Below are 18,815 nucleotides of genomic sequence, written 5' to 3' on the forward strand. Positions count from 1 at the left end.
TCACAACAGTGAACTAATCTCATCTTGGATCTGAGAGATCAGGATCTGGGACAGCACAATGCCTGCAATCTAGAGGACAGCAGCAGCCACTTTAGATTACAGAACAGACTCACAGTAACCGCCCGAATATCTCAAGGTCCCTGTGGAGGTGTGCCGTAATGCTCATTTAGTGTAGGAAAGAAATGTGCGAATAATGAGGGGAGACTGCTTGGTCAGCATTATTCATTTCAAACTCACGGTACACTCACATTTAAAGGACAATAACACAAAGCTGCTGTCTTTTTAGGTGGCAATCCAGCCCAGCTTCAATTCATACAGTATGAATAAATCATGCAGAACTTAAGAGTGAAGCTTTTGTCTCACTCCGACCCCACACTCTGTGGCAAATGCAACTTTTGTGAGAGCTTGTTAATAAACAGTTTGACTTTTTTGACTTGTGCTGACAAAACTAGAAATTTGTAGTCTGATCATCAAAGTTACTGTGATAATAGTTATTAGTGGGAATGCGATCCCCACTCATCAGATGCGGAGGAAAAGGGAGAACATCCTCATCAGATTTACTGCACATCAAAGCAACTGGAATACTAATGCAATTGTTTTGACAGGACTCATGGGTAATTCACATGCTTTCCCCTCTGTGGAATCATTGGGGACCCAATCAGACAGATATGAGAGAGACAACATTTCGTATCAGGCTAAAGATGCATAAGCAGAGCTCAGATGCATAATCTGCGAGAGACAGACTGCGTGGTGACAGCGGTATAATAACTTTGATAAGTAAGCCAACAAAATATTCAGAGACGGCTCTCGATAAGTGCAAATTTGATTTCATGGCCAATCTAAAATTCTGAAATGAATTATTAACGGTACTTTTTGCCATGGGATTTGAAGTGCGACCTGCACTTGTGCTCAGTATGTTGGAGGGAATAGCTGATTACCTCCTTTGTTAGCTACACTACAGTGCCTTACCTTGTGCAGACTTCCTCATCGGTTGCACATTAACCTGCACCTTCACTTCTAGACTTGCAATGTCATAAATTAATCACACATGCAGTTAAAATTTTATATCCACTGGATCAACAGTGTGCCTGCTTATTGCTGTCTGGGCATTGCCCTCTATTTTAAGTCAAATTTATCCCGCATTAACTCTACCCGGGCCCCCTTTGAGCAGAGTAAGACATAGTGCAGAATAGATAAGCATTTTTTTTTTGGTTACAGATGCAGGACTTTTCTACATTAGGACAGTTGGAGGACAGTTCTTGGAGGCTCTCCAACTGATGTTTGTATGTGGGTTACTTAAGGCAAGGTAATGGATCCTGATTGATGAAGTGCTGCTTGAAGTATTTCACATCCCTGACCAATGCACCCTGTGAGGTCAGTTACGTGCAGCGGGGCCCATCAATATGTTGATTTGTACGCACTTCAGTTGACGCTGGTATCGAGCAATGATTGTTTTAGTTCACTTAAGGCTAGATGAGACCCTTGTTAGCCCATGAATTTGCAGGGTCACCCACAGCAAGGTCCATATTGAGCCAGGAATCACTTAGACTTGCATATGGATGGGCGAGTGAGTTTACCTGAGGCAATGCTAGACCGAGAGCAAGAGCTCCCACCAGCAATAGATGAGTCTCAATCCATGAGACAGCTCTGTCGGCACAGCCCACCGGATAGATTGACTTTGTGGCCTCCACGAAGTTCTGGGTTTGGACCCCGAAACCGCACATGGTGTTGATCACCAGCTGTGCGCCAGACAGACAGCAGCAAAGAGACAGAGAAAGGGAAACTTGAAAAACCTGCCATAACTTGAACTCTTCTTTCATCAACCATGTAACTCGAAAAACACGGGAAAGAGTAGTCCAAGGATAGCGTCACTGGCTGCTTCACAGGCTGTTTGAACGCTCGGTGTTACTTAGCCTTGACACAGACATTAACTATTGTGACAGCTCAGGGTGAGTGTTTAAAAGCTCTGTTGATTGTGGGGGCTTGGAGGAAGAAAGAGGCAAGGAGAGGGCAAGAGAGGCAGAATCTAACACAACTAAATTAATTGGATGTGACAGTGTAGACTGTGTAATGTCTATAACAACCATGCAGTTGCAGCGCACAGACAGCAGGTCGCAGCACTACATCAATTCTTATTGTGGTAAATTAATTGATTTTTCAACCATGTAGTACAAAAAGGTTGCTGGGAACCATTCTCTGTCTAACATGATGTATAATCAATGTTAGTGTGATAGATCTACATGTAGTTACATGCAGTTTTCTAGAAAGCATTGTTAGGGCTGTGTTGTATGCTGCGCTGCTCTGCGTGTGTGTGCTCCCATCGGGTTCGACAGGCATTCTGTGTGTGCATGTGTGCGCCGACGTGTGGGAGTGCAGATGTGTGCAGATGTGTGCAACCGTGCGTTCATGTATAAAGTATGCAGCCTACATTTGTACCGCGTTTGTGTGCGAGCGTGCACTGTGCTCTTCGATGCTCACGTCATTTTTTACATGTGTGTGTGTACACGGTGAGTGCATGTGCTGTGTGTTTTGAGGCTCCATAGAGATGAACCCACCTCCCCAGGCACAGGGGTGCAGCAGGAGTAGGGTACAGCGCATCGCTCTGTGCTGGGGTTCCCCCATGTACAATTAAAGTACAGGTTCCACGACCAGTCTGTGTAGTTGTTCCAACCACAACACTTGAACTGAGAGAGAGGGAGAGAGAAATGGAGAGAGAGAGAGAGAGAGAGAGAGAGAGAGAGAGGAGGGCACAGGCATACAAGCATATATTTAGAAACATGGTCTTGCACCGTACTGTACATTCTGTCGGTCTGGGCTTCTCTCAGGGGAAAGTCCAGGCTCACAAGTGTGCCAGTTTGTGCAGATGGAAGAGGAACACCACATGAGGAGACCCACAGTGCACAGGAAATGTATGTTACTCATAGTAAGCCTCTCATGTGGAAAACCCTCTCTGAAGCCAACCTAACATACGTAAGACTCACTGATCTGTGGTCACTGGCTGTGGTTTCCTGGTTTGGAGCTCTGACATATTTGATAAACCACTCGCTGTAATCAGTTTTGGAGAGCGGTGTGATGTGGTCAGCGACCGAGAGAAAAAGCACACCGGCGTCTCGGTCTAAGTCTAAGTGGAACGGACCTCTTTCTGAATGTAATCCATGAGGTTCTGCAGGTCCAAGTCGTCCCTGTAATGCACGATGGCTTTCTTCACAAATTTCCCCAAAGCATCGCGTGTCTGCAAGAGAGAAAGGATGAACAGAGGGAGGGGTTTTCCACACTGTACAATCACAGGACACATCACACCTTCTCGCTAGCGTTACACGAGCATCCTGTGGGGAAGAGCTTGACAAGCCAGCAGTGCACAGGGACTGTCAAGCCGGGAGCAGGCACTCCTAATGTGGCACGATGGCGGCGATACAACATCGGCTATAAGATGATAATGAGATTGTTGACTCCACAGAGATCACCTGCTCCATCCTCCACCCCTCATCAACCCACATGTCCACACATACACATACACACACAACAACCCATGTGTATGTACACACAGACACCTGAGGGTGTGTACCGCTCTGTACACAGCACATAGTGTGAGAGCACAAACAAACTTCTGGAGTGGATTTCAGCTGCAGGGGATAATTATTTCAACTTATCCCGCACTTGTCATTCTGTAGTAATTTTCATGGTCACAGCTGAATATTGAATAAAAAAGCTTTTTGCTGTGACATCTGGTACATGAAATATTTTGTTTTAATTGAGTAATGTGTAATAAGTATTGATTGGAGCATAAATAGGTTTGAGTCAGATATTGCGGTTGTGTGTAACGGGATAAGCTCCTTTTGCTCCATGTATTCTCACAATTTGGAGTTATTAGTAAGTTCTTGCAGGGGTTTTTGTAATGAAACCATCTCAGTGTCCACAGCAAAGTATGGCAAGATGCAACCATGTGTTTCATACATCACATTAATATTTTAATTCTTCTGTTAGATGTAAACAAAGTAGAATGCAGAAATGGGATTTACTGCGAGCATCCTTCTTATAAAACTGAAGAAACAAATGGATGTTTTTTAATGGATTTAGTTAAGATTTAATATTTGCTAATAAACCTGACGCACGCTAATAAGCTCACTGAAAATATCATTAAACTTGAACTGAAGTGAGCAGTTTGCTGAGGGCTTTACGAATCGTTCTTTTGTTACATACGGTGATGTTGATAAATCCTACGAGCTGTCCCAAAATAGATTGATTTTTCATCGTGAATTAGTTTTACTAAACTGTACAAGAATCTTCACACACACACACACACACACACACACACACACCACACGCCACACACACACACCCCTGCTGCTGCCTCTCCACATGGTATAGCATGCTTGTGGGCCTCAGTGCCGAGCGTCACACCCCCATGTCATTAGCGGCAAAGCCTCCTTGAAGGGATCTGTTGAAATGGAACATTTGGTTCCACTTTGAAGTGCCGAAGCATTTGAATCATTTAGCGAGGAAGGATGCTGGGAGGGTTGTTAAACTGCTCTGTTTAGCAGCAGGCAGTGCGAACGCTGACAGAGAACACAGGGGAGAGAGGAGGAGAGGTGTATCATCAGGCACCAGGCACTTCGCCACCAGACACTGATGTCAGGGAACGGTGCCACTGTTGTCTTTTTATCCTCAGTGGAACCCTAATGGGACGGTGCTGTGGGAGATAAGAGGATGCAAGAAAGGGTATCCTTCCCTTTCTTCAAGCCCACAAAGCAATTGTTAGGCTCATGTAGGGGGCTCTGACACACACACACACACACACACACACACACACACACAGCTTTTTGTCCCCAGTTGGACAAGCAGCCCCCAATTAACTGGTTTTTAGTCTGAAATTTGTCCCTGAAAGTACAGCTAAGTCAGACCCACTCACAAACACACACACAGACACTTGCATCATACATAGCCTGCTACAAAACACACATCTACAGGATGTATGTTCTCACACACACTGAGGCAGATATGTACTAAATATAAGCACACACACGCTCAAATACAAACCAAACACATGTGGCAAGCTGTTTTAGCCTGAAATGCTAAAACGGTCACAGCTCAGTTTTTACTGGTAAAAAGACCAGTTTTTACCAGTTTTCCAGTTTTCATAGCAATAATGAAATTTACTAGTCATTACACTAATTGTAATACTAGTACGTAATGGTCGTAATACTAGGTCTACATACACTAACAGTGACTTTGACTGGTCATAATACCATGGCAACAGATCTGCAATGTTATTTTGACCGGCCATATGTTACCACTGATTTTCATGGAATGTCATTGTCTCTTATCTGTGATTAAGTCTTTTTTTTTTCTCAGTAAAAAGGCAAAACAAATATATTGATTATTCCATTTTTTTACTGGTTGAAATTCTAATTCCAGATATCCGTTGCCGTCGTCTTATTCTTATAAGACTTATTCTACTTGCTGAATTCTAGATATGCACAATTATATTCAGAAATTACACATATCTTGAATGCGTTTTACAATTAGTACTAATTAAATTACAGGTTTTTTTAGAGGTATTTTTCCAGTTTTTAGTTTTAGTACTTTTTAAATTCAGTTATGAATATGTGGACTGGGAATTATCACTCCTCAAAATATCAGTGTGGATATGTGGAATTACAATTTCCTCTGATAAAAACAGAACTGTAGATGTATACAACTCCTTGAAACATTTAGACACTGAGAGGGGGTAAAAAAAAAAAAAAAAAAAAATTATGTAAGTTTTATCTTTCTACCCAACCACACATAGTTTACAAATGCAGAGTCTGTCCAAAAGCATGGAAACATGCACAAAATCAGTGGAGCTCTGGGGCATCTATTATTGATGGTGTATTTTCACCGTGGAAGAGAACTGGAGATCAACCGTGTGTGATGGATATTACCTTACACTGATTCACTTCAGTGCCTGAACATTACTGAGTCACAAGTGTTATTGATGAACAGGCAGGGAACACAACAATACCTGATCTGAGTAGAAGAAGCCCAGCACTGCTATGGCCAACTGGGTGAGGAAGACCAACGTCAGACTAAAGGAGAACTAGAGAGACGGAGTGGTGAGGCATGTTGAAAAAAAAAAAAAAAAAAAATCACACATGCACACACATGCACACACACAGCACAACAGATGCAGTATCACAAGTAGCATTATCACATCTAGTATTCTAACAACTTGCATATATTTAATTTAATTTGAGCTACGGTGCTACAAAAAAGAATAGTGACTAAATAAATCAAAGGAATGGCTAATGGACTGCAGTTTTATAGCCAGTAACAGCACAAAGCGTCAGGCAGTGCCAGTGGTGTGTCTGCGGTGTCTGTTACTGTCTTGAGGAGGCGAATGTTCTCTCGCAGAGCTCCGATGCAACCACAGAAAGTGATGAAGAACATGACCACCCCCACCACAATTAGGATGACAGCCGGGTCGATCAGGAACGTGTCCCGCACCGTGTCTGACAGGAGCAAGTAGAAACAGACCCTGTTTAGACGCCTTTTCGCCCTCTTCCCTCCCCGCTTGCCTCCTTTTTAACCCCCTTTCATGCCTTGAAACCGCTCCCTTTTGTCCTCTCTCCCTGTGGGCTTCATTCTTTCCCTCATGCCTTTCTCCATTAAACCATCAGTGATCTGTTGTAGACGAGCATCCACTATGCATATACATCAAAGTGGAAAGGTCATTTCTTTCGCTGTTCATTCATTCTTCATGCAATGTGGATTTCATGTGAGTGTCCACTTCACTGTGTTTTTTTTTTTTTTTTTTTTTTTTTTTTTTTTTTTATCAGGCCGCTGAATAAAGTCACTTGTATAAGATGATACAAGCAAAAACGTACAACTTGAACTCTCTGACCTGCTATTTTTGACACGGCTGTTTATGACATGGTATGTACTCTATCTGAGTGACTCAATGTATGTGCAACTAAAAAGAGGCTACCAATTCACACCCACACAGCTAGCTATAATGAAAGCAGCAGCGATTCCTCACAATTCATTTCTCACTCCTTTTTTTTTTCCCGCCATCATTGCAAAGCCGATGCTGAAGTGACATTCAGACATAAAGAAAAAAAAATCTGTTTCAACAGTGTCGAGGCAGCATCACAGTCATTTTCCGTGGAGTTTGAAGAGAGTATTTGGAAATGTGGAGAAAAGTGTACCAACCTGTTGCTTTCTGGACCTTAGCATACACTCCTATCGCAACAATCAACAAGGAAAAAACCTGGGGAAAAAAAAAGAGCAGAATGGTTGTGATTTCCCATTTGAGCACACCCACAGAAGAAACAGAGGAACATAAAACGTGAATCTGATGGCACTGTTGGACAGATTACAGAATTCCACCCCCCCCCCCCCGCCTATGGTAGTTTCAGACTTGAGGGAGGCCTGTTCCTGCAGTTTGAGACAATAACTATCACACGTCAACACTTCTCTCTTCAGTTTTCCACATAAAAGTGATGCCTATCTCAAGCTCTCTGTGTACTTGACCTTGGTTCGAAAATCACGGTTACCGTCTGCCCACTGTTTTTTTTTGTTTGTTTGTTTTGATTGTTGTTTAAAGATTACTATAGAGACTTCTTTCTTTTTTTCAGTGGGATATAAATGAAGAGGCAGATGGAAAGATAGGCAGAGAGAGAAACACAGCGAGACATAGAACTCGAGAGGGTGTTTGTGTCAGGAGCTTGACGTTTGGTCTGCTTCGTGTAGGTGTTTGTGATGGGTTGTTGTGCGGGGAGCTATCCGTCTGAGACGAGCTCTGTGCTGGAGAAACCCTTTAAAACTCACTGTAGCACCAACGAAAGCTCCTACGGTGTAAAATATTTAACTCCAAGGATGTGTTGAAAGCCCATGCTATGCAAGTAATGGATGAAGGTGAGAACAACTGCACTAATGAAGCCCCGAGACAGCGCGAACGTTCAGGTGCCACGGAAACCGGTGTTGCAGTTTGCAAAATTACTGTACTTGATGACAGCAGATTTGTCGAATATGTATGTGCTGGATGTTCGGAGGTGTCAAACATGCATTCCCTCACAGAAAAACCGCAAAGCAGCAAAGACGGTAGCTAATATGTGGAATTGGAGCTTCCTGTTGATTGCAAAGTCAACGCTAATTTCCTCCCATGATTGTGTGTCTCACCTTGAATAACCATCTGTAGGACTTGGCTTTTATTTCCAGGCTCCAGATTCACAGACTGACGCCTGATTGCTAATTGTGTGTGTGTGTGTGTGTGTGTGCTAAATATATTCTGTTTGGCCTATATGAGCATATGTCTGTTTTGTTTTTTTCTTATTATCCAGAGGCTCGGTCCAAAAGCCTGTACTAGATCATTATAGATCATGAGAATCCATGTTCCATTTCATGCCGGCTTTGCCCTCAAACTGGCCTCTTCTGGCATAACCACCCCTCTTGTTGCCTCGGTGCTCTGAAATTAGCATGCAAGCGCCCAGCCAATCAGCATGAGCCCGCTCACACCGTGGCTTCCCGCCACACGCACACTCCTCTCTGCAACAAATTTGCTTCAGCACCTGTAGAGAACAACAGTGCTGAAGATGGCATCATCTGACACTCCACCAGCAAATTACTGCCCGGCTTGCCCCAGACAGGTTGCCGCCATCGATTTCCCCGAGCTGCCAGAATGAAACCGACGGCGAGTGTTTTCCATCTGCAAAGCGCCGCCGGCACTGGAGCCTTTTCCGCTGCTCCCCAGAGCTGTGGTTAGAATGTGATGACTGCGAGGCAAAGCATTGATGCTCCTCTTGGGCTTAGCCAATCTGCCCTAGTCTTAAATCCCAGCTTTCCCAACCCTAGTGGGAGGATGACCAATGCCGCCCCTGGAAGTTGCCAATGACGACACCCTCGCTTCTGTCACTTCCCAGGCGGTGTCCTGCTCCTATTCTGCTCTGTCTTCTCTCTGCATGAGAGTGAGACAATAGCTATTTCTGTTGCACTCATCTCTGCATTACGTAAGAGACGGACATGACCCATGGGTCAACTGCCCCGTGGGGACCCACAGCGTTCAGTGCAGTCAGCTGTCACAGAGACCTCATGCTGTCATACCGCTGCCTGCTCTCTGTTTGCTCCATACGACAAAAGCACGGCTGGTTGTGGTTCAGCTGGTTGTCCCATCATGAAGTCCTCCTTTCACACACCCTACAGACCATAGTGATGAAAGTGGTGGGCTTGCTGCCAGTGGTGAGATCAGGGAGGGGCCCGGGATGCCCCCCCAGTGAAATCCGACTGGTTCCACAGCAGGCCTAAACGTGGCCAGGGCCAACTACATGTCGATCACACAAAGTCAGTCAGCGGCGCTCTTTTCATGATTGATGTGGATTAAACGAGCTCCTAAGTGCCCCCGCCCCGACTAAGTACACAGAATGATAAGTCACTGAGTTGTCAATTATGATGACTGAATACCTCATAGCTCAATGAGCATCTGTGAAAATTGAATCAGGTGTCACAAACCCACTCAAGCCCCTCCCTGGCCTGGATATGCCACTGTATAAGCCACATATTTATTATCTGTTTATACTGTAAATTTGCTTCATATTTTGCTATCCACTTTGCTGCTGTAATGCTTGAAATTTCCCCACTGTGGGACTAATAAAGGAATATCTTATCTTATCTTATCTTACAGACTTCGAAACCTTGCTCCAAAGACAACCGAGAAACTGCAAGCTGTCGCAAAGATGGACATAGTATTTTCTCAAGGAATTGGGAAATTAGAAAAGTGTTTTTTTAAAGGACTTGTTCCTTATCCAATATGAAGGTCTGAGGACGGAGGGTGTGCATTGCTGTAAAGCCAAAGGCAAACTCGTAATTTGTGATATTGGGCTATACAAATAAAACTGACTTGACTTGACTTAAAGTAAGGCAAGCTAAAGTTAATTGCTCTCCTGTGGACTGTAAATGAACAGCTTGGTGGATCCACTGTGGTTGAGTAGTTACAACAGCAAATGTTAGCTCTGGTACCTTGGCTGACGGCATCACAGATAGCTTCATAACTCACTTTTGAAACATCTAGATCAAGCATGACCAACATATGGCCAGGGGGCCAGATGTGGCTCAATGATCAATAAACATTCAGTGTGTGACCTGCTACTGATTTATTTATACATCTCTGTGATCTTCTTTATCTCTAATTACTACCAAAACAGTGTCCCGAAAGAACAAAAATACCTCAGGCATTAATGGCTGACTACAGGTGATGCTCCACAGTTCTAGCAGTATTTTGGCTGGTTTAGTGACACAGACACTGTGTTGCTGCTGATTCAAATTGGGCATGCTCTAGTTGGATGCGCCAGTGTGCCAGGTATTATACAGTCCGCAAGGCCAGAGAAAACCATTACAATGGAGCGTAGGTGGCATTTTTTCCATGTGCATCCTGATCAGCTGAACAAACGGTGGAAGCGGCTGCGCCTGCGCCCACGCAGCCATCATTTCTGACAACCATCAAATTCATTTTGCAAGCACCAAAAACGGCGATGGAGCCTCCTAAAGTTTTTAAGTAGTATCCTCCTCGTATATGTCTCTCTCTGTTGTCATTGTCACACTGCAACACATTTTGGGGCAAATTGAGGAGACAGTGTTCATTCACTCAATACCTTGTATGCATTTCATCACCAATATTCACAGAGTACATTTTGAGAAATCATTTTATAACGTGTAATAACATCATCATTATAGTGCACATTTTTCTCCCTCTTCCCCCCTTCTTCTCCCTCTTTGCTGAGTTATAGATATTGCAGTGAGCAAACATGCATGCATATCATAGAGGGAGATATTGCTGCATACATGGCAGACAGTTAATTAACCTGAGGCTGATATTAGCACTGAAGTTACACACTGTGTAAGTTCAATAATATAATGCCTTTGGTGAACAAATACAGGGTTTTTGTGGGCACTTGTTGCTGTGGCTGTCCTAGATTATTACTGATTCCCAACTGATTGTTCAGTGATTTCTGTGTCACCAAAATGCATCCAGTGTTTACACATGCACAACATAGGAGGATAGTAGGGATGGGCAGATCGATGCTCAAGTATTGATGCTTCTGACCCTGAAATTTTCTTTCTAAAAACCTCATATAAAAGATCAATACCAAGTGTTTTCTTTATTTGTAATATTTATTTTTTAGGAGATTGAATATTTTTTTCTGATGCTGAAAAGTGAAAATATAAATGTTGTTTGTTGCAATTCCTCATACAGTTTACACTGGCACACACACACACACACACACACACACACACACACAAGGACAGAGTGGAGTGAAAGCGGATTGCATTACTCTGCTGTAGGCTAGTGGCAGGAAGACAGCATATTTGGAGTTTCATTCCAAATTTCTCCCCACCAAACAATAATGATTTGGCCAAGTTTTCAGTTGACTCAATGACTATAATAGCCCTGGAAGGGGTAATATGTTGTGTTAAACAATACAAATAAGCCTTTTATTTAGCAGAGCATTTTTTTTTTTTTTTTTTTTTTTTTTTACTAATGCATAGGTTTTCAAATATATTTTTGATGTACGCATTTACTCACTCTCTCAGTAGAAACCCTAAAGCTTTCTCCCATTTATGTATACAACAACACAAGACTAGTATCAGCATATTATTCCTGGTATTACTTGGACCTGAAGCAAGAAGAAAATCAGTAGTATGGTCAATCCCAAGGAGAGATCAACCACAGAATGAAAAGGCACTCAGATACTCAAACGATTAGAAAGAAAGACGCAAGTCCAGTCAATGAAAAGAGTAAGACAGCCACAGAATCCACATTCAGACAGAACAGTGACGCTGAACAAACACCAGTGTCGGCTACGCTGGCCGTACTGTACATCAAGGTGTGTTTTGAGAGCACACTTCACTTTGTGTCAGTTCTTGCATCATGAATAGCTAAGCTAACAGGTCAGCTGTTGTCTGCAGCTCTCAGCTGTTACTCTTCCTACACTGGTAAATCATTGATGAAAGACTTGCCGGTGACTTGGATATCTTTTTTTTTTTTTTTTTTTTCTTTTTTTGGGCACTGAGAGCCAGGTTGATGAAGATTCTCCTGCCTCAGCAGCACTTTAAAAATATGTTTTGCTAGATCATACTTCAACCTCAGAGCAATCCAAAGTTAACACAAGCACAGTAACTAATGTCCAACCAACTTCAGGAAGGCTGGGCAATATATCAGTATTACATTTATAAAATCATAGGAGACTCGAAATCATCTGGTATTTTGGAATATAATATGATATGGCATAGGTTTTTTCTTTTCCTATTTGTTTCTACCTGGTTGGTCATCATATCCACTTCAGTAATAATTTGTGTGTAAATATATCATGAAAGCACCACAAGTCATCCCTATTTTGCTGTCACAGTATCACAATTGAGTTTGTTGGTTGGAGACACTGAGATAGTTGATTTTGTCCACAACTACTGTCATGTTTTCACTGTGTTATAGATCCTACAAGTGACGAGCACCAGTCAAAAAATTCTGGTGAGAACCTCCGGCCAACTGCACATCAGGGCATCTTGACCCATAAACTGTAGCAAAAATACCACTTCTAAGCTTTTGGAGCAGGTAGAAGTCAGATTTCATTATTTATACATGATCCTTACACCTGATCCTTTGATTTTTCTAGATGTGGCATTGCCATATGAAAACCAAGCTTGCTGGTTGTAGGACAACCTCCCCAGCCCTAACCAGTGGTCAGTAGTTGAGTCGGTTCTTTCTTTTCTCCAACACCTGCTTGAGATGTGGCGGGCACATTCTATATTTAAAGTATCTGCATCAGCGACCTCCTCTTGTCATCAAGGTTTCGGAGAGAGGTCAGTGTTTGTTCAGTTTCTCTTGCAAAGTGCTCTTCAGGAGGCTGAGGGGAACGTGTAGCGTTACGCCCCGCCTCCCCGCGTCCCGCTTCCAGTTCTCCGAGCCCTCTTTAAAAAAAAAAAAAAAAAAAAACAGCCAAGCCTGTTGCCAGATGTCTCTTAAATGCCGGCAGCAGGGCTCTCTTGATTGACAGTGCTGCTGCTGGCACAGTTGTCAGGTAAGAGAGTGAAAAATTTGTGTGGGAATTCAGGTGGCGCTATAGTCACACAAAACCCATGTGTTGCACCTGAGAACATAAATAGTTATTTTCAGGTCCAGGACGATTCATGTGGAGGCTTTTTATCCCCCTGTCCATGCTAAGGGAAAGGAAGTGGTGATTACATTGGTGGCCTTGTGTGTGCATTGGCTCTCTGTATGGAGCACACCGCTATGTTGGGACTGAGTAGCTGCTTGTGCATGGGGAAGAGAGTCTGGCAAGCCCCTCTCAAAACACAGGCTCACCCACTGGCTTGTTTGTTGGTGGGCTGAGACCCTCCAGCAGCTATATGGTTGCAGTTTACATCGAGTAAAGCCTTGCAATCATTACTGTGAAGAGGATCTGTGCAGCGGCGCAGTGGTTGATGCCGTGGCTGTTCATCACATTCTGTTGGACGTGTCTGGGTCTTTATCACAGCCGGCGCTCACTTGTAGGGCATAAAATCTGGCTTCACAGGGACTTACTGCCCAGCTACACTGCAGCCACTGGGCCTCTGGCATTGCCATCAGGCATCAGGTATCGAGTGAATGCTTCCCTTTAAAGTCAGTTGACCCTGCTACTCTGGCTGCGTCACGTCTCATTCGACCAGAGAATCCACCGTCAAGTTTCACCCGGATCAAATCCCAGTGGCTGATGCTAGCGTGAATGGGAAACTAAATAATAATGAAAAGAGACGCAGTTGTTTCCTCAAATCAGATCATCATAGATAACCTATGAATATAGAGACTAGTGTAAGCCACTGCCAGGTAAGTAGAGCTCAAATACAGATTATTATGATAATACAGCTATTTCTTGCTGCACACACAGAAAAGGCTATGAGTGTTTCAATACAGACCATATTTTTCTAGCAAGTATATTCTTTTTAAAAAAAAAATTTAACAGTTGAATCTGGTCTTTTACTGTTATTCATGAAGAGGAAAAATATAAATTTCTGTATTATATCAGCATGTAAAGGCATATATACAAGATACAAATAAGGCTGCATGGTGTTCAAAAGTTTCCCTAAGGGGACGGTAAAGTATATCTTATCTCATCTCATCTTATTAGTGCCTGTGTAGCCGGCTTGCCATCGAGTTGACACGATGCTGATGGCAAATTCTCTGGTGTGCGTAGCTTCTCTGTGTAAGTGACGGAGTCGCACGGCGCAGTCACAACAAAGAGTCACATCCTGAGATAGTCATGCTGCTAGATCCAAATGTTAAGCACTGATAGGATGCAGAATGAGGTTAGTTCCCTTCGCAGCGCTCGCAGATGAGAGGGGACTGACCCTGATGCATTCGTGTGTGCACACAGAGGTCTGTGCTCGCCGGGAAAGAATATTATACCACCCACTTCAAATATAAGTACCGTTATCTCGCCAAAAACGTACTTAAGGTACAATAAAAATCACCGGTCTTGAAGGTAGTTAAATCAAATGTACTGGGAGTAAAAGTTACTGAGTTAGGTTTAAAACAGGACTGTCACATTATGCATGTAACAGTCTATTCTATGTATTTGACTGATTGATCTTTCATTCATCGCTTTATTATAGTGCCTTTTTTTATGCTTATGAACAGCCCACAAAGTTTTTAATCTTTAATAGATTTTACTTTAATATGATATACAATATACCAAAGTGAAATACTTAAGCACAAATGTAATCAAGTAAAAGTACAGGTATTCCTTTGAAAAATGTTTTGCATGGTGCAGCATTTTCTGTCTTCTTCATGTTTCATCCCCTTAACCAGCAGAGCCTAATTAAAATGTGTGAAATTTAATGATAGTTATTGATTGCAACTCAGCTTTTATGTACCACAAAATGTCACAGGATGAGAAGGCTCATCTTGACTGGTTCAGTGCTACGTCTGTGCATAATTCATTGTTCTGAGGCAACTAGATCAGCGCTTTAATCTAAAATTCTACATGTTGTTGCTCTGCGACTGACCAGGTAACACAAACATAAATATACAGCGTTGTTTACCGAAGGGTTGAAGTGTCCAAGGAAAACAGCATGAGACAGGATGATGTAAATTTCTTGTAATAGCAGGGTTAGCTCGTTTCACTATATTCGTGTGTGTATGCGATTGCAACTGGAGTGCCTGTGGTTGATTAATCTGGTTTATAGTGGTATGACTGGTTTGAACAGACTTTATATGGGCGCTGTCAACCAGGACAAGTGTGACCTGAGAAGCCAGTTGATACCTGGGATGATTTTTCAAAAGCTGAGCATAAAGAGAGTCTCCATCCACGGCAAACGTGACCAGTTTTAGAGTTTTTACCATTCTCCACCTGACACATGGATATCAAAAATGATATACAAAGTAAAAAAAATAAAATAAAAGAAGATGGATTTGAGCTTGAAGCTAATAAAGCTCCTCAGATGGCATCGTCTGTGATCACAGGACTGGAATTATCACGTAAAACTATTGATCAGGGGTCTGAAAGACAATTACAAAAACCTCTGTGTGGTACAGAGAAATTGTTACTTTGAGACGGTCTGTTTTGCCTTCCTCACATTTTTGAATCAATACATTGTTGCCATGACAAGACAATAGCCAACAAAACACACCGCCTCAGTGGCACACTTTTCTTTTCTTTTCCTTTCTTTGGGTCTGCGGTATTTTCAGGGTTTTTTGAAAGCAATACTGTAATTTCTCTCAGGCGTGTCAAGGTGCTGAAAAGAAGCCTGCGGCGCGCGTGAGTGTGTGCACCCTCGCTGTCATTTGTGCGTCTCCTACTGTGTGTTGGTGCGAATATGTGCGCCGATATGAGCACGTCTGGAATAGGAGACACACAGTGAATGTATTTCAGCTATTTTTTCAGGCTTTTCAAAGGGATGAATCGGGCTTCTCCTCGTGGATTGTGCGGGGAGGTGAAAGCCAGCTGAACTGAGCCACGGGGACGCGGGGACAAAGGCCTGATGGATTAGGGCTGCAGTGTTCACTTCTGAGCCCATCTCTGATAAACAAACACAACGCAGGCCAGGCTGTTTGGCTGGCTGCAGTTATTGTTGATTGGCTTCACTCGCAATAAGACCGCAGTACACTCTTTGCACAGCACAGTCCCTTGCTGTGTTTGTATAGGATTGGATGAGCAGGGACATGATGGAGGTGTACAGGCTTGCTGGAGCTCTAAATAAGATCCATAAGCTGAAAGTAGGATCCGTAGTAAGGAAGTGTGCGAGCGAGAGTCTAGACTTTGTGCGAGTGTGAAAGCCACAGAGCTGAGCAATGGCGCCGGGGACACGAAGGCCCAATGGATCGTTTGATGGGTGCATGAAAGTGTCCCCCATTCTTTTATGTCGTCCTCTGTAGAAGTCCCAGTTGTCACACGGCCAACCGCTCATAAAAACAGCCAAGTGCGTTTTGGGACTTCTATTCCCACCCATTTCATACAATATGGACTAAAAGTCTGCCCACAAAGATCCAGCAAATGCATGCAATGTATAGCACATTCAGTTTCTGCTAATGCAGTAGTTGGGGGGGTTTCAAATCGTCATATTTGTCAATAGCCGGAAACATCCAGTCACTGACACTTAGTGCTCCAGCAAACCTACACGGCTGCCAGGTGTTTGATGGTTTAGCAAGAGCTAGAATGGAAAAGATTTGATAAGCATCCCAATGCACCATTCAACAGGTGTTATGTTGATATATTGGTGATCTGAATGTCTCTCTATATATATTACTATTGTAAATCATATTAAAGTAGGTAGCAGTGGGGCTGCCTGAGTCCTGCGACTGTTTGCAGCTCATGATACTATCTGAATTATGTATTTCTCAATCTATTATTCATAGGCTTTTTGTTTTGCCTCTATATTATTTTTCAATTTTTCTCTTTGCTTCAGAATGAATACCTTTTTTTTTCTTTTTCTTCTTGTTTTGAAAAGTTACAACTCCCCGGTTGCTTGGTGATTCATGCACTCAGACACGCTCAAAAACTATGGCGTCCCAAGACTTAACAACAGCCGTGTTTCTCTCTGTGGTGGCTTGCCCCCCCCCTCCTCCCTCCCTCCAACCCGCCCCCCCCCCCCCCCCCCCCCCCCCCCCTCCACCTCCCAGAAGCAACACTACTTACCCAGAATAAGAAGCTGAAAAAGAAAAGAAAATATCTGATCCAGGGGTTGATGAAAGAGAATGTCTCTGCTCGATCCAGATTCAGTTTCCTGTCCATCGCCGGTCAGTTTCGACAATCCGCGAGGCAGAATTCCAGCGAGTTTTACTCCAAAACAAACCTCGGCTCCAACCCCACCCCGGAGATATTTGGCCACCATGCGAGTCAGCAGCTGTGACGAGGGGTTAGTTGCAGCGAGCGTCAGGCTGGCCAAAAAAGGGGGCACGGAGCTGTGACGCTGCACTGCCATGCTGGTAGGGCCCAGAACTGTCTGTGCAGCTCCGCGAGTCAGATTACACAAAAAATATCTCTGGCCTGACTGCAGCTGAATGGTGCGAGAGCTTTGGAGTATTGTCAGGCTGTCACCGGCCTGTGGACCCTCTCTCTCTCTCTCTCTCTCTCTCTCTCTCTCTCCGTCTCTCGCTGTCTCTATTGCCTCCAAATTCCTGGGTGGTGCTGCAGCGTTGCACGTCCTGCGAAGGCCTACCGGCGTTGTTCCAATGTCAGCGTTAACAGCTTGTGAAAAGCGTGCACTCCATTTTGGAAAATTGTTTACTTCCCCTCAAAGACCAAGGATTCTCTTAAGTGAAAAATATCAGATCTTCAAAGACAGGTGCCCCCCTTTTTAGAGAATAAAGCAGAGTGACGGCGGACAGAGCCTGGGCAAAGACAGCTTGGAGAGGAACAACATCAGATGTACTTTACTGATGCCGTCCAGCACTTTGTCCCAGTAAACCTTCTGAATTGCAGCATCTACATAATGTTACATAATGCCCTGCTGAATCAAAGAGACTGTCAAGCCAATTAATTTGTAATGGCACTCAGATGTAAATCTCCGCTGATAATGGACCGGTAATGAATGATTATCAGACGCAGAAGAGATTGCACCACTATAAAATAAAGTTCATCTGAATGCAGTAAACAAAAACATCGGGGGCCACAAATCCAGGCTTTAATGATGGCAAGGAGCTGCTCATAATCCACAAATGTCGACGGCACTGTCCTTGGCAGCAGCAATATGTGAATACTTAATCACAAGGTTTTTATTTTTATCTTTACATCAAGTGTCTCCTGTGGAGTGACAGAAGGACATGAGGTCCCCCAGGTAATCTCTGCCTAGCGTGTCTATCCGAGCTACATGAAGGCTTAATGAGATTGATCTCTATTTTCAGACTGGGTAGCAGCCTGCCTTCGGTCCCACACTGTGTCCAAAGCCATAACCGGGAAAAATGTGCTACTTTGCTACACACAATAAAGGTTGATTTTAACTTCATGCTTGAATTCATCAGAAACCCACTGTCAGGCTTTTTTTTTCTTTTTTTTTTTTCCAGCTTTCATATTTTAAAACAAGATGAAGCCTTTCCCCCCACTCTGAACATTTCCTCAGATCCCTGAATAGTTTGAAAAGTTTTTAGTTTAATTGCATTTTATGTGATCGCCATTAAACTATTCTTCTTCAACAAACGGTCCTCAGTACACAATTCAGCCTGCCTCGGATAGGAGTGATGCCGGGGTTTTCAAAGCCAGCTCTAAAGTTTTAAAGGGAAAACAAATGGTACGAGGCTTCGCTTTCAGCAGTATTTAGTCATGCTGTTTTGACATGAGAAGTCGTGTCAAAGCAGCACGACAAAGACAAAAAAG

General features: G+C 43.4%; 2 protein-coding genes across 2 annotated transcripts in view; both read right to left on the bottom strand.

Moving 5' to 3' along the window:
* Window positions 1–17,234, bottom strand: tspan33b (tetraspanin 33b). The gene is made up of 8 exons (XM_030054422.1): window positions 17,139–17,234; window positions 7,189–7,246; window positions 6,361–6,488; window positions 6,002–6,076; window positions 3,137–3,232; window positions 2,556–2,684; window positions 1,578–1,739; window positions 1–69 (listed from the first exon to the last, which is right to left on the bottom strand). The coding sequence occupies exons 1-8, from the start codon at window positions 17,232–17,234 to the stop codon at window positions 1–3; spliced, it is 813 nt and encodes a 270-aa protein (XP_029910282.1).
* tspan9a (tetraspanin 9a) overlaps window positions 4,781–18,815 on the bottom strand; it is a 93,499-nt gene continuing 79,464 nt past the window's right edge. Inside the window, exon 8 of the transcript XR_003928381.1 lies at window positions 4,781–4,816. The gene's annotated coding sequence lies outside the window, so the exon portion shown is untranslated. The remainder of the gene's footprint in view (window positions 4,817–18,815) is intronic.

The sequence above is a fragment of the Myripristis murdjan genome, chromosome 6 (assembly GCF_902150065.1).
Source record: "Myripristis murdjan chromosome 6, fMyrMur1.1, whole genome shotgun sequence".
NCBI classification, from domain to species: domain Eukaryota; kingdom Metazoa; phylum Chordata; class Actinopteri; order Holocentriformes; family Holocentridae; genus Myripristis; species Myripristis murdjan.

Coding starts and splice junctions, on each gene's coding strand:
- tspan33b (XM_030054422.1), bottom strand. CDS start 17,234: ATGGACAGGAAACTGAATCTGGATCGAGCAGAGACATTCTCTTTCATC. Junction 6,489..7,188: donor TAAGGTCCAGAAAGCAACAG/GTTGGTACACTT, acceptor TGCTCCTGTCAG/ACACGGTGCGGGACACGTTC. Junction 70..1,577: donor TCGGTCTAGCATTGCCTCAG/GTAAACTCACTC, acceptor GCTGTCCTCTAG/ATTGCAGGCATTGTGCTGTC.